This window comes from Lynx canadensis, chromosome A2, assembly GCF_007474595.2.
Source record: "Lynx canadensis isolate LIC74 chromosome A2, mLynCan4.pri.v2, whole genome shotgun sequence".
Taxonomy (NCBI): domain Eukaryota; kingdom Metazoa; phylum Chordata; class Mammalia; order Carnivora; family Felidae; genus Lynx; species Lynx canadensis.
The window spans coordinates 59,258,776-59,273,834 of NC_044304.2; the positions used below are offsets into that span (position 1 = coordinate 59,258,776).

General features: G+C 51.9%; 1 protein-coding gene across 4 annotated transcripts in view; it reads left to right on the forward strand.

The window, feature by feature from the left end:
* Nucleotides 1–581: 581 nt before the first annotated feature.
* The window catches only part of UROC1 (urocanate hydratase 1), a 40,482-nt gene continuing 26,004 nt past the window's right edge, over nucleotides 582–15,059 (forward strand). For 3 of the 4 annotated variants that reach the window (XR_003967062.1, XR_003967061.1, XM_030307560.1), the window contains exons 1-6: nucleotides 582–764; nucleotides 10,466–10,596; nucleotides 11,679–11,772; nucleotides 12,759–12,818; nucleotides 13,143–13,271; nucleotides 13,411–13,472. Coding sequence is in view for 2 of the 4 variants with exons in the window: in XM_030307560.1 (XP_030163420.1) it covers nucleotides 639–764; nucleotides 10,466–10,596; nucleotides 11,679–11,772; nucleotides 12,759–12,818; nucleotides 13,143–13,271; nucleotides 13,411–13,472 (602 nt within the window). In the remaining 2 variants the exon portion in view is untranslated. The remainder of the gene's footprint in view (nucleotides 765–10,465; nucleotides 10,597–11,678; nucleotides 11,773–12,758; nucleotides 12,819–13,142; nucleotides 13,272–13,410; nucleotides 13,473–15,059) is intronic. The other variant, XM_030307559.1, reaches the window with a different exon arrangement.

Sequence of the window (15,059 nt, forward strand, 5' to 3'; positions counted from 1 at the left end):
CTAAGTTGTTAATGGAATCGAGGATGAGAAGCATCTCCATGTGGGCCCTTTACAGAGAGCTCCGGGAAGGGGATGAAGCAGCATGTGAGAGTTGAGGAGGGTACAGCTGCTGCTGGGTGGGCTTCTGCCGTGCCCCCTGCACGAGTGGCAGGGAGGAGGGGTACAAGGCGCACTGCCTGCTTTCTGCACAGACCCCGCGTTCTGTGCCAGCCTCAGTATCACATGCTCCCCATCACCAAGACACAAATCCCAGCATCGCCTGCCTGGTGTAAGGCTGCCGAAGCGAACCCCCGCATTAGAGCCCCAGCAGCCCTCCAAAGCCGCGTCCTGGGAAACACAACCCCTCAAGGCCAACACTTCGCTAACAGGACAAACAAACCAATACGTAGCAATCTCCCCTGCGTGAAGCCTGCCTCTACCCAGAACACCAGCCCCACCTCGGGTCAACACTGCAGGCAGCCAGGCGAGGGGCCAATGACCCAATGACCCACACATGGCTCCCTCTGCAGGCCCTGGGCCCAATGAGGGGCTGGAGGAGGTGGCCTGGAGCAGGAGGTCCCCGCCCAGTTGGGCCATGACTGCCCAGTCTCTCCCTGGCCTCCCCACAGAGCTGGCCTCCGTCTCAGTCTCAGCCAAACATGTCCAGCCTCCAGGTGCTATGCTCTGGCCTGCCACTGCGGCCCCTCCCGGAAAACCGGGGACGCTGGGCTGGGGTGCCCCACGCACCCGTCAGGACCCCCGGCCTTAGCCCTGCAGAGGAGCAGGTAAGAAGTTGGGTGCCATTCCTGCTGGGCCCTTTGCCCTCTGGGTGTCCTTGAGGTGGTCCGGGTGGGCATTTTCTGTTCCTGCTTCTCTGCAGGAGCTGCAGCTTCTCAACTCAGCCTCCCACCCCTCACCGCCAAGCCTCCCCGAGCGGGTGTCCAGGAGAGCCCAGAGGGGTGTCCAAGAGCGCCCAGAGGGGGTGTTCGTGGGACAGGGGGGTCCAATGTGTTTGCTCTGCACTCTTCACGCCTACTGTAGTTCATTCTCTCCCCAACGTTCATCCTTGGGTGCAAGATTAGGGTACCCATTTGCAGATGGGGATCCTGAGGCTCAAGGTCCCCCAGCCAGGAGGCATTGGAGTTGTGGCTGCTTCCAGTCAGAGGAGTGAGGCTGGTGTAAACAAAGTGTAGCCTTCTTTCTTTTTTACTTCTTAAAATGTTCTTAATGTATTTTTGAGAGAGTGAGAGACAGAGGGTGAGTGGAGAGGGGAGCAGAGAGAGAGGAAGACACAGAATCCCAAGCAGGCTCCAGGCTCGGAGCTGTCAGCACAGAGCCGGACGCCGGGCTTGAACTCACCAAACTGTGAGATCATGACCTAAGCAGAGGTTGGTTGCTCAACCAACTGGGCCATCCAAGCGCCCCCAAAGTGTACCCTTCCACCCCTGACACGCACATGACTTTGAAGTTCTACAACGTAGCAGGTCAGCTCTTGTTTTCGCTTCTTTGTCCCTCCCCCCAGTCTTGTAGTGAGTGTGCAGCCAGCAAGGCTAGAACCCTAGCGGGGGCGGGATGGTGCTGCTGAAAGCATTGCCGAGGTGTCCCTGACCATCACCCACAGCCTGGAGAGCCTGGAGCCAGCCCAGGACTGGGGGCGCTCGAGCCTGCACCCCGGGCAGCTCCGACCGTCTAGGAGCGCACTTGTCTCCCTCGTAAACTGGGGATGAAAATGACACCACGGAGCAGTGGAGGAGACCAGAGGAAATAAAAAAGGTGGCACAATGATATAAAGTATCCTCCTTTTTCTTTACTCAGCATTACTTGAGAAATTCAGGAACAGTGCAGGGGAAAGTAAAAAAAATACAAATAGGCACTAACATTAAAAAAGGAATCACACAACCCCACCCTAAGTGAAGACTGCCGCCCTTCAGTGGCTGCCCCCTAAACTTTCCGCGGAGGCAGCTCACAAAGCACGGATGGGGCGCTGGGGGGGCGCTGGGGCGGACCCGGCAGAGCTAGGGCAGGAGAAGGGTGGGGGAAGGGTGCTGGGGGTAAGGGGTGTTGCGAGGGGGGCCCTGGGGGACGCTGGGCGGAGCTGGGGCACCACTGGACAGTGCAGGCACAGGGGAAGTGTGGGGCCAGGCCACTGGAGGGTGCTGGGGGGCGCTGGGGTGGGACTGGACAGCTCCGGTGCAGGGGCAGAGGAGGGCCTGGCTCCTCCTCCTCTTCTATGGTGCTTATCTGGCCCAGCTTAACTACGTCAAAATAGTCATTCAAGCTTCCTCCCCTTGGGTCACCTCCCTGCTGGGCGCCAAGGGCTCAATCTTTGACCGTGAGGGCATGGAGGGCCCTGTCACCTGCCCATCTCAGGTGACACCTTTATGGCTGCGTGATGGTGTCCTGTGCTGGGAGGGGGGGCACTCGGGAGCTGAGGAGCTGGGCCACCTCAACCTTGCCCTGTGTAGGTCGCCGTTTGCTTGCAGGTCTGGGAGTTGGGGCTGTTGAAAGCCACTACATCTTCCCTCAGGGTGCCAGGGTCAGCCAGCCTTAGGTTGTGAGATAGTAAGAAGGACGGATGTTGACCTCTGCCCTGACCCTCCCTTCCTTCCCCAGCTCCTGACAAAGAGCTCTTAAATTCCTTGGAATTTCCTGGGTGATAGGGAAATTCTTTTGTTCTAAGGAAGCCACTCTAGATAGGGGCTGGTCACCAGAAAGACTGTTCCAAGATAAGAAGCTTGGAACTTTCGCCTCTCCCCCCCCATTCCCTAGAGAGGGGAGAACGGCTGGAAATTGAGTTAATCATCCATCATGCTTATGTGCTGAAACCTCTATAAAAATCCCATAACTGCAGTGTTCCGAGAGCTGGGTTGTGGGACACATTGAGGTGCTGGGCCCACCCCACATCTTGCCTTGTGTACCTTCATCTGGTTTTTCATCCGGACCCTTGATCATATGCTTTATTGTATAATAAACCAGTAGACACGTTTCTCTGAGTTCTGCGAGCTGCTCAGCAAATTACTGAACCCAAGGAGGGAAGTGGTGGGAACCCCGGTACTTAGCGGGTTGGTCCCCAGTACAGGTGAAAGCCTGGGGGTGTGTGATGGCATCTGAGGTGGGAGGGGCAGTCTTGTTGGACTCAGCCGTTAACCTTCGGGGTCTCAGCTGACTCAGGCAGATGGTGTCAGAACAGAATGACGCTCGGGCCACCCAGCTGGTGTGGAGAATTGGTCGGGGGAGGGGAACCCCCCAAACCAGTCACAGAGCGTCCTGTGTGCGAACACTCGCCTCAGAGGAGAAACACAAGCGGTTTCTCCCAGGCAGTCCAAACCCAGCAACCTCCAAATCTGCCAGCAGCTCGCTTTCTGCTTTTCCTTCAGCTTGCTTTCCATTCTTTTTATTTAGATTTAAATGTGTCTCTTTGATTTTTGACATAAACTTTCCAGGTAATTGTATAAGATGAGGAGCTCAAGTCTTATAAAAGTGTAAGTTCCCTACTTCTCCTGATAGGCCATTGACAAAAAATTATGTTTATTTTTGAGAGACAGAGCGTGAGTGGGGGAGGGGCAGAGAGAGAGAGAGAGAGAGGGAGACACAGAATCTGAAGCAGGCTCTGGGCTCCGAGCTGTCAGCACAGAGCCTGACGCAGGGCTCGAACTCACGAAGGGTAAGATCATGACCTGAGCCGAAGTCAGACACTTAACCGAATGAGCCACCCAGGCGCCCCGGGCATTTTTTTTTTTTTTTGCATATCCTTCCACATGTGTTTTATGTACATACGATATGCGTGTGTGTCCTTCTTAAGCATGTAAGTGGTTGCAATCTATACACATCAGTTTTTTTGGACGTTCATTCCTGGCGAGTTTAGAGTTACCCGTCCTTTTAACTGGTGGGTAGTATTCCATTATTTGGTGTGCTTCACTCTCTGCTCTTCTTTCAGTAGATTTCTCTGTTTAAACATAGGCAGTCTGGCTGTCACATTTTAGGCAATGCGTTTTCAGCACAAACACAAGACGACTTCTACAGTGCAGGAATTTTCATCATCTAACAGGAGCGGTTGCTGTACCCGAAATGTCTTCAGCTACCCCCTGACCCTGTACGCAGTTACTCTCAATGACCTGTTCCCCAAACCCTGCCCCACCCACAAGGACTGTTCCGGACATCAGATACCAGACCTGGAGACCACCCCAGTGTGTCTGTGTCCCCATCACTAATAACACACTATCTTGAACTCCTTAAGAGTGGGGCTCTGTTGGGTTCATTTCTGGATCTTCAGTGACACCAGTACTGGGTTGCTGAATGAACTGGTATGTTGTTAAGCGCCTCCACCAAATCCTACAAGAGTTCAGTAGGCAGGAGAAACCTAGGAGGGCTTCTTGGAGGAGGCAGTCTTGGCAACATAGGCAAGGTTCTTGGACTCAGTCCAAGAAGGAAGGCCATTTGTAGACAAGGGGAGGCAGTGAGTGACAATGCAGAGATGGGCCTGGCCAAAGTATACCAGGGGTGGAGGAGGCCCTGTGTAGGCTCGAGCTGGCTGTGGAGCTTGGAGAGTCAGGCCCAGCCAAGTTATAGAGGACCCTGAAAGCCAAAAACAGTGTTGACTTTATTGATTGAGTCATGGGGAGACCCTGAGGGTGTCTGAGTAGGAGCATAAACCTGCTCATTAACTATATATACATATATATAGTTATAAAGAGAGTATAAAAGCTTTCGACAGATTATCTAGAAGGGCAGGGTGGGCAGAGACCCAAGTAGAAGAAAGAGCTGGCAGCATGGAGGGCCATGAGTATGGGACATGATCGTTTTGACAGTTGTCACTCACACGGCACCTCTGTGTGCCAGACCTTGTGCCGAGCGTGTTGATTCAGTGAGTCCCCAAGACAGCCCTGTGCTATCAGTGTGCTCTTTTTACAGAAGAAGAGACCGAAGGTCAGAGGGGTGAAGCGTGCACGTGTGATGTAGCCAACCTTCTGGTGTAGACTGAGGTAGGAAGAGCTGGGTCACCGTAGCAGCAGCCTATGCAGAGGCCACCCCATCCCCAGCTAGGAACAGTCTGAGCCTCAGTTTGGACCCTCCTAGTTGGTCTGGTTGGCTCCAGTTCAGGCCAGAGCAGACCTAATGAAGCCTGAGCAAGAGTGAGTGCAAGGACAGGGGTGATTCAAACAAGGCTGCACCAAATCAGTCATGGCCATCATTTTTGGTAGACGTAGTGACAGCCAACGACTTTCAGGTAGGTGGGTTTTGCCCCACCAGCACACTGCCAGGTTAGAATGGAAGTAAGGCCTGAGCCAAACTCTCTCTCTCTCTCTCTCTCTCTCTCTCTCTCTCTCTCTCACACACACACACACACACACACACACACACACCCGTTCCGTGAGCTATAAACAAAGTCGCAGGCTGGCATCCTTTTAGCTGATCAGCCACCAACGCAGAAAAGGTTTGCTCAGGGCAGAAGTAACACTGTCCCCAAGACAGGATCCTGTCCCTGTCCATTATTTCCCCAGGGCTGCTGTAATAAATCTCCACACACGGAGTGGCTTTAAAACAGCACAAATTTATTGTCTTACAACGGTGGGTGTCAGAAAGCTGAAATGGGTTTCCTTGGGCAACGAGCAAGAAACATTAGCGCAAATGCAAGAATATGGAAATCAGGCTTGCTCGGTTGCTGTCTTACTGAGTCTCGTGATTCTCATTTCTTTGGACGCAAATATTACGTATCAGATCAGCCTAGTTTATGCATACGTGTAATATATTTTCAGCAGCAGTAAATGCATTGTACAAGGGTCAAGTTAAAAAATATATGCAGTGAGGCTGCGTTCCCTCTGGAGGCTCTGGGGGTTGAGGAGGTGTGGATCTCTTTCCTTGCCTTTTCTAGCTTCTAGAGGCTGCCTGCAGTTTTTGGTTTGTGGCCTCGTCCTCTGTCTTCAAAGCCAGATGCATAGCAAATTCAGGTCTCTCTCTCTCTCTGACTCAGACCCTCCTGCCTCCCTCTTACGAGGACTCTGGCAGATACATAGGGCTGACCTGGATGATGCAGGATAATCTTCCACACCAGACCCTTACCTTAATCACATCTGCAGTCTCTCTTGCCTTGTAATTAAACAAATTCACAGGTTCTGGGGAATAGGAGGCAGATGTGTTTGGGGGTCGTTATTCTGCCCGCCACACTGTCAAGCACCCAGACTTCTCCAACCTGCTGACTGACCCTGGAACATTTTATGAATCAATCCTTTGGCCCTAACTGAGCTTGTTAGATTTTTAGGCCTATTAAGGCAACGGGGGTGGTCTGGAATATTCTTTCCAATTTATGTGTCTTGAATACATCTGATTTCACCAATAAGAGCCCACTTGGAACATGCATTATATGATTAATGGGCCATAATTTGACCAGTGAAAATCCATGTCTGACATTCTATATGCTGCATAGCAGTCCCTCCGGTGTAGATTGAGATATGGAGAGGTGAAGTGTTTCTGGGAGCATCCTGTGATTAGCATGCCAGCTGACCACCCAGGGTGTGAGTTGCCAAGTAGGGTGCCTACTCGTGCTCCCTGTGGGTGCTGTGGCATCTTACAATAAACTGAAGCCCTGCAAACAAGGAAGCTACAAAGCCAGGGCAGGGAGGAAGCAAGAAATACTCCTTAGGTTCCGGTTTAGGGATCTTCAAAAGAGTGGGTGAGTAGAGGCGCTGTATGCTACACAATGTACATTTGCTCATCCAATCCTTCCAACTACCCAGCTGAGTAGGCCATGCCAAGAGATGAGGAAACTGAGGCAGGGGTGACCGGCCCAAGTTCACACGGGTAGTGGGAGGCAGGGCCAAGGGTAGACTCAACTCTGGCTGCTGTCCCCATGCTTATCATGGGGGCTCCCAACCTCATCACTGCACCCACCCTTTCCTCGCTGAGCCTCCTCTGCTGAGGTTCTGAGGTTCCGTGGGGGCCCCCGGGCCCACCATAGGCCTACCTCAGACCTCTGGCGGACCTTGGGCAGACATGAAGTTTCTGAGAACTCCCAACCAGAGACTCAGAAGAGTGACCCAGGTCAGCAAACAGAGCTGCTACTTTGTAGATTTTTTCACTGAAGAAGCATTTACTGCCTGACTGTTAGGTAACTCTAGACACAGGGGATAAAGTTATTGAGCGAAAATATAATAGAAGACAATGTTCCTGAACTAACTAAAAACATGAAATTGTAGATAAAAGGATATCGTTTATCCCAGAAAAAAAATGAAAACTTGATATAGAATAGTTGACATTAAGACATGTCTAGACTGGGGTGCCTGGGTGGCTCAGTTGGTTAAGTGTCTAACTCTTGATTTTAGCTCAGGTTACGATCTCAGGGCTCATGGGATCAAGCCCTGTGTGGGGCTCTGTGCTGACAGCATGGAGCCTGCTTGAGATTCTCTCTCTCCGCCCCCTCTGCTCCTCTCCTGCTCTCATACACATGTACTCTTTCTCAAAATAAATAATCATTAAAAAAAAAAAAAAAGATTCCCTCCCTTTCCCCCCTCTGCCCCTGTCTCCCACTTGCACTCTGGGATAGAGTAAATAAAAATTAAAAAAATAAAATAAAATAAATTAAAAAATAAAAAAATAATAAAGAAAAAAAGGTCTAGACTAAGTAAGTGAATTTCAGGGATAAAGAAAAATTCAATGGTCACAAAATGGAAATTTTATACAAGGGGAAATACAGCACACAGAGCTTCTGTGCTGCATTTAGGCTACGGACCTTGCCAGAATCCCCGTTATGTTTATGGCACACATGCATTCTTCCTTCAGAACAGACTGAATTTCTTACAGCCTTTAAAGACATTTTGAAAAATGGCCAAAGGGCACCTGGCTGGCTCAGTCAGAGAAGTGTGTGACTCTTGATCTCCAGGTGGTGAGTTAGAGCCCCATGTTGGGTAGAGAGATTACTTAAGTAAATAAAAACTTCAAAAAAAAGAGAGAAAGGAAGAAAGAAAAAGGAAGGAAGGAAGGAAGGAAGGAAGGAAGGAAGGAAGGAAGGAAGGAAGGAAGGAAGAAAAGCAAAATGGTCTAGTCATTTCTATCAACTGACACAATTTAAGAACCATTGATTTTGACAGGAACCTCTGTTGTATGTTTTGAGTTATGTGATTAGCTGAACAAGGTTGCAAAAGCATTTGACAAGGTCGAATCCAGGTCCTTAGTAAGAACACCAGGTTTAGGCCCAGTAGTGAAGCCAGCCCTGCTGGGGAAACAGTGAAGACAGTTTTTTTCCGACCACTGCTTGCCACCTCTTAGCAGGTTGTGAAATCTGGTTAGGGGGTTGCAAGTAGCATTCATCAGAAAGCAAAATAAAACAAGCTAGAACAGGATAGAATATATTAGGAGTTGGGTAGTAAGGTCAAGTCTTGTGTAGATTGTGTGTGTGTGCGTGTAATATATATTGTGTGGATTGTGTGTGTGTGATATATTGCTTTCAAAACTTTTCTTTAAATGTTCAGTTTCACTTGCAAGCTCTTGTTAGAAGCTATACACCAGCTAGAAAACAACAACGGTCTTTGTGTTGAGGTACAACATGCACAGAAAGCCACGGAAACCACGTGTGCACAGATGTGTCTGTCACAGGTGCGGGGAGCGGGGAAGAGACCCCAGCCTTGAAGGAGAACTGCTGGCCTGACCTCTAACACGTGGCTCGGCCACACCTGCCCCTGAACAGCCTCTCAACAGAGCTGGCAGTATGTCCCTTAGGTGTGGGCTTCTTTCACTCAACAGCGGGTCGGGAGAGCCAACCCGGCTACTGCATGTCGCTGTGGATCATTTATCCTCCTGGCTGTCCTGTAGCGGCTCCCAAAGTGGGGTCCCCGGGCCAGCAGCGTGGCACCTGGGAACTGGTGAGGAACGCAGAGCAGAGGCCACACCAGATCCTGTGGGTGACCCCCACGTCAGCTGGACTTCGACACCCTCCTGCTGCAGGGTATTCCTGGCCACTGTTCTTGAGGGAGAAACTCATATTTCTCATCAGCTTTTTTCTAAGGGAGAAGGGATGACGGGCTTTTGTTCCACATGAAAATTAAATGAGGGAATGGGTCTGCAGACCTTCCCAAGTTTCTGTAACACCCTGAGCTGGGGTTTTCTTCATTGCCTCTCTTGCCATCTGCTCCTTCCCGGATTACCCCTCTCCTTTCTCTCCTCCCACCCTGCCCCGCTGCTAAGGCCCCAGTGACATCCTTGTCACTCAGTCCTGGGGTGTGTCTTAGCCCACACAGTGTCGGACCGCTGGGTGCCTCGGACAGGCCGCCCTCCTCCTAGCCCTCTGCCCTTGGCCGGCAGGAACCCGTGCTCCTGGCTGGACTTCCAGCACCATCTCCCTGGGGGAACTTCTACCCCTGCCCAAAGCTGGTGTCCCCAGTCCTGGGCCTTGGCCTTCTCCCATCACCTCCTGCCTCCCTGTGTCCAAAGCCCACCTGTCTTCAGGTTATCAGACCACCTCTCCCCCTCAGTAGGCATGCACTGAATGAATGAGGGAATAAATTCACCATTCTCAGCTCCTAAGCTCCCCATCCCCAAAACAGTTTGCTCCCCAGGGTCAGCCGGTTGCATAAATGGCCTCAACCTCCACCCAGATACCCTTGGTCGCCTCTCCAGCTTTGCCTGCCTCCAGGCTCCAGTCCGGGTGTTGGAAGGAAGGGAGCTATGAAGGGGTCTGCTAGAACTCTGGCTCTCCTTGTGCTTAGTAAGACAGATTGTAAGCAGTGAAACAAACAACCAGTAGAACACCCAGCAGTGAAAAGCTTGGGAAGGAAACAGAGGTGGGGAGAAAGGCTAGGAGTCAAGGGGGGGGGGTCAAGGCAGGCCTCTGTGGAGGGGGGCATTTGGATTGAGGCCTGAGTAAAGAGAGAGACCCTCCAAGAGAAGGCAGGGTGGCAGAGAGGTAAGTGCCAAGGCCCTGCGGCAGGACCAGGAACATTAGGGATGTGTGGAGGAGTGTTGGGGGGCTTGGGAGTTGGGCTGCCTGAGAAGCCCTATGAAGGTTTCTTCTTTCTCCTGGCCTGCCCCAGGCCTGCCTGAATTTGGAGGAAAATGTGCAGGGTGCGCTGTCTGACGCGGCTTGCCAAGGTGGGCGCTGGTGGAGGGTTGCTTCTCTGCATTTGCACAAGGTGCCTGTGAGCTCCTGGGACATCTCTTTCCTGCCCTTGAGTCTGCATCTCCCAGTGTAGGTGCAAGCCTCAGGGAAGGCCACCCTCTGGTCCTTGACTGGGATCAAGCAGTCTGGTTTCCAGTGAGCAAGACGGGGGAGGGCCTAGACGTTTGCCTATGTGAAGGGGGAGAGCAATCTGGGAAGCCTTCTTGCAAGAGGCGACCTTGTAGATGGGCCTGGAGTGAGAACTAGGTGGTCTCTGGATGGGGCCATGGATTTCTGAGTAGGGAAGGAGGATGGCCCATCATGGAAGCCTCGTGATCCTTGGCCTGGAGATCCTCTGCCCCCCTGCTGCCCCTCACCCCTCTTCCCCCCACTCCCCAGCTCGCACTGAGGAATGCCCTGCGCTACTTCCCCCCGGACGTCCAGGAGCTGCTGGCCCCTGAGTTTGCCCAGGAGCTGCGACTGTACGGGCATATCTACATGTACCGGTTCTGCCCCGACATTAAAATGAGGTGAGCGCTGGTAGGTGCAGCTCCAAAGGGGGCCCAGAAGCTCCCAGGGAGGGGCCGATTCAGGGGTCAGCAGGCGGAAGTGCAGGCTGTCCACACCAGGAGGCGTGCTGAGTTGTGGCGTGCTGAGTCAATGCCCCTCACATGGAGAGGGCATGATGGCTGTGTTGTCACCTGTGGGGGTCTGTAGCCTGGAGCTAGCCGCAGGCCCCCCAGCCCGGCCAGACGATAAGGGAATCCTTTCCAGAGAGGTCTCTTTGGCCTACCATCCTGGGCAGTCAATCCTGTGCAATTCTGGAGCCAAATTGTGTACAAAATCCCTTTCTAAACCTCATGTCTTGTCCCGCCAGGAAGTAAGGAGATAGCTTAGGTTCAGGCTGAGCTGTGCATGGCACTGGAGGCCTTGTGAAAATGTAGATGGCTGGGCCTCACCCCACACTGTGGATTCAGCAGTTTGGGAGCAGGGGGGCCAGAAGGATCTGCCCTTCTCACATTTCCCAGATGCTGCTGCCCTCGCCCAGGGCTCACGCTCCAAGCACCTTTGTTCCTGAATGTGCCAGAGGTCCAGACCTGTCTGGAACCACCCCCAGGGGATGTCATTCTCCCCATCAAGTAGGCACCACGTCCCCTCATTCCTGTTGGGGCCTGTTGGCCTGGCATCTGCTCTAGAATTGATGCCAGGAGCACTGGTGACATGAAGGAAAGAAGGGATGGATAATAAACTCCACCTGGAGGAGATGCTTCTGGAAAGCAGACTTCAGCTTTATTTTGAAATCCATCTTCTCCCAGTTGGAGCCCGCCAAGGGGGAGGGAGGGGTGGCCCGGGTGCGGTAGGGGCCTAACTTGTCATCCTTGGAAGGGCAGGGGTGTAAAACACAACGTGAGCACCAGAGTGGGCCGGCCTAGGTGGTCTGGAACCGCCTTCTGCTGGCAGCTCCCAGGAGGCTTCTGCAGGATACCAGGTCTTGCTGTGCACACCTCTGTGGCCGGATGCTGTGCTATGGCCAGGGAGGGCCTAGGCTTCAGCAGGCCGGAAGCCTCGTGCCCTCCCCTCGTCACACCTGGTGGCTGGACTCCCCTTGCAGGGCCTACCCAATCGAGCAGTACCCCTGCCGGACGAGGGCCGCTGCAGCCATCATGCACATGATCATGAACAACCTGGACCCTGCTGTAGCCCAGGTAACAGCTGGGGGAAACTGAGGCAGGGGCCAGCACTGCCCAATAGAAATGTAACTCAAGACATACATGTAATGCTTTTAAGCTTTTTATTTAGAAATAACGATCGATTTGTAGGAAGTTGTAAAGATAGTGCAGAGGGGACCATAGACCCTTCTCCCGGCTCCCCCCGGTGGCTACATCGTCTGTAACTAGAGTACAGCATGAACCTCCAGATATCAACGTTGGCATGATGGACACACATGGCATTTTAAACTTTCTTAAAAAAAAACAAAACAAAACTTTCTAAAAGCCACATGAAAAAGCAAACAAATAATAATGAACAGATTTACTCCTGTATTTTGTCCATCCCAATGTATCAGAAATGTTATCATTTTAACATGGAACATAAAAATCACTGAGACATTTTACAACCTTTTTCCCTACTAAGTCTTTGAAATTGGGGGTGAATCTTACACTTAGGGCATGTCAAATGAGCCATGGTTCCAGTGCTCAATAGCCACACTGTTGTGTGGATGATGCAAGTCTGGCCACATGCATCTGTCATGGGGGTCCTTGAGAGCCAGTCTGTACATCAGATACCCATATCTGATAAAGGGTAACCTTTGCAGGGGTGAGTCTCTAAGTATTATACTTGAGGGCAATATGATCCTAGAATTTGAATATTCTACCCAGAGGTGACAGCTTCCTCAGCCCTGGCCTTGACCCCAGAACCTGGTCACAGACAGACCCCTGACACTGACCCTGGGCTAACTTCCCAAAGCGATCCCAGATCCAGCTCTGACTCTCACGTCATGCTGAGCTCTTACAAGGTCATGGGGGGGCCAGTGTTCCTGCAGAGGTCACTGTGTCTGGGCCTCGCCCTTTCTGCCTTCTCCCCCTGCCCTTAACACTCCTTCTTCAAGGGCCAACAGCCATTGGGCACAGCACAGAGGTGGGGGCCCTCCCTTCCCAGATCCCCATCTCAGATGACACCATGTCTTCTCCAGTTTCCCCAGGAGCTCGTGACCTATGGAGGAAATGGGCAGGTGTTCAGCAACTGGGCTCAGGTACGCTGGACTGTATGGCCTTTCCCCTCCCCCACATCTTCTGGCCTAGTAGGATCTAACAATCTAAGGCTCGGGACTCAGGTCTCTGCCTCCCTGATGCCTGAGATGCTGACACTGGGCATTCTGGGGGTACTAAAGGCCCTCAGGGCATGTGTGGCATTATTCGAGGCACCAGGAGCCGCTGGAGAGTAATGAGGGCCTGAAGGGACAGGGCACTGGCAGGACTGCTGGGGCTGTGGGAGCTCTCTGGGCCTGGGTGGTGACTTGGGGCTCAGTGTTGGCCCTCCACTTACAGAGCCTTCCGTGCTTTGCTCTCCCCCGCAGTTCTGGCTGACGATGTCCTACCTGTCACAGATGACAGAGGAGCAGACCCTGGTCATGTATAGCGGACACCCTCTGGGCCTCTTCCCAAGCAGCCCCGGGGCCCCCAGGCTGGTCATCACCAACGGGATGGTGGGTCCTGAGGCAGCCGGGCACAGTGCCTGCCTGGGGGCAGCAGGAGAGCCAGGTGCCCCCAACACCTGCCTCCTCATTGTTTCGGAGGGCTCTGTCCTCCCACCCCCAGCCTTTGGCTCCCATTCCTCTTTTCCAGGTCATTCCCAACTACTCCTCCCGGACAGAGTATGAGAAGCTCTTTGCTATGGGAGTTACAATGTAAGTCTTGTTTCTCTCCATGCATCCATCTGTCCAACTTGGTTTTTGACAGCCTCAAAGCAAGCAGCAGATACAACCGCTAGAAATTCAGTATTTGTTTACAGGGCTTTTTTCTTCGGAAGTGAAATTTACATGAAAGGCGCATATCCCAGTGCACCATTTGATGAGTGTAACAAATGTGTGCACCTGTGCAACCCAAACCCCAAAATACAGAGCACAACCGTTTCATTTGTCATAAAATTAATGCAATGCGTGCTCTGAATTGCAAACATTCCCCCCACCCCCGGAACATTATTTTAAAAAGAGGTATGGCGAAAAGGAAACCCCTCTCCCACCCTAGACTCCCTATTTCACATTGTGTCTTTCCAAACATTTCTCATGCACATACAGAGTCAGGTAGACCATTATGGATGCCATCTGCACCAGCCTTTCCACCCTGGACAGTATAGCTGGAGACTGTTCCATTTCAGGAAACGTGGGTCTAATGCACTCTTGTTTTACCTGCAGTGTTCAATTGTACCATGATTTATTTAGCCCCCTTGCCACCTGATTTGGGTTGTTTCAGGTTCTTTGGGCTTATAAAGAACGCTACAGTGAATGTCCTGATCCGTACATTTTTACGGATCTCTGGGTGTGTTGCTCTTTGCTACCTGGCCCAAAGTGGGTCTGCTCTACCCGGGAGCTGTACACAAAGACCACACCAGGTGGAGGTGCCTCACAAGGTCACTTTAATCATCAGAATAAGGAGGTCATGGGGAATCATGTCCAAAGCCACTCTCTCAACAGGCTAAGCAGGATTCTTTTATGAGGGCTCAGGATGAATATTCAGAAGGTGGTTTTAATATTATAATGAAGCTGAGGTAACTGTCAGGCACTTTCTGATTCATCTGTGGCAGGGCTTATATTGTTCTCAAATGTTCCTTTTCCTGTTTCAGCCTTTCCTTAGTTAGTTTCTAAAAGAAATTGACAGGCAGGAGCCTCTAGGCATTTCCTGAGTTCAGGAGTGAGTCCTGAGTTCAAGGGGTCAAGGACTCTTGCCAGGGACGAGGGGTGATCAGGTCTGTAGTATTGGGAGCCAATTAAGCCTCAGGCTAAGATTTTACAATGTAATCATCATAATCATCACTACCAGGTGTCAGGTGTCCTGGTGAGCTTTATAGATACCATGGTGTTTGGTTCTCTGTACAAGCTTCTGACCTAGGCACCCTTATTGGCCCAATTTGTGGAGGAAGAAACCGAGGTTCAGAAACCCTATTACTTTTTTGGTTGGTCCTAAGTAGCTACTGTTACTACTATTTACTGCGAGGCCTGATGGCCTCTTCTTCACCAGTGGAAGCAGCCGCAGCGTCAGAGGGACAGGGTCTGCATCCTGGACCTGCTGCCTCCTAAGTGTGACATTGGACAAGGTGGCGTGCTTCTGTTTTATAGATTCAGGACGGAGGTTTAAAGAGAGTAGCACTGCAGAGTCAGACCTGGTCTGCTGCACCTGAGGATTGACCCGGGTGCTGTGGGCAATTGACTGAAATGGCTGCAAATCACCCACACAGGCGGGGGTTTAAACCTTTAACTTAGCCAAGCTGTCAGGCT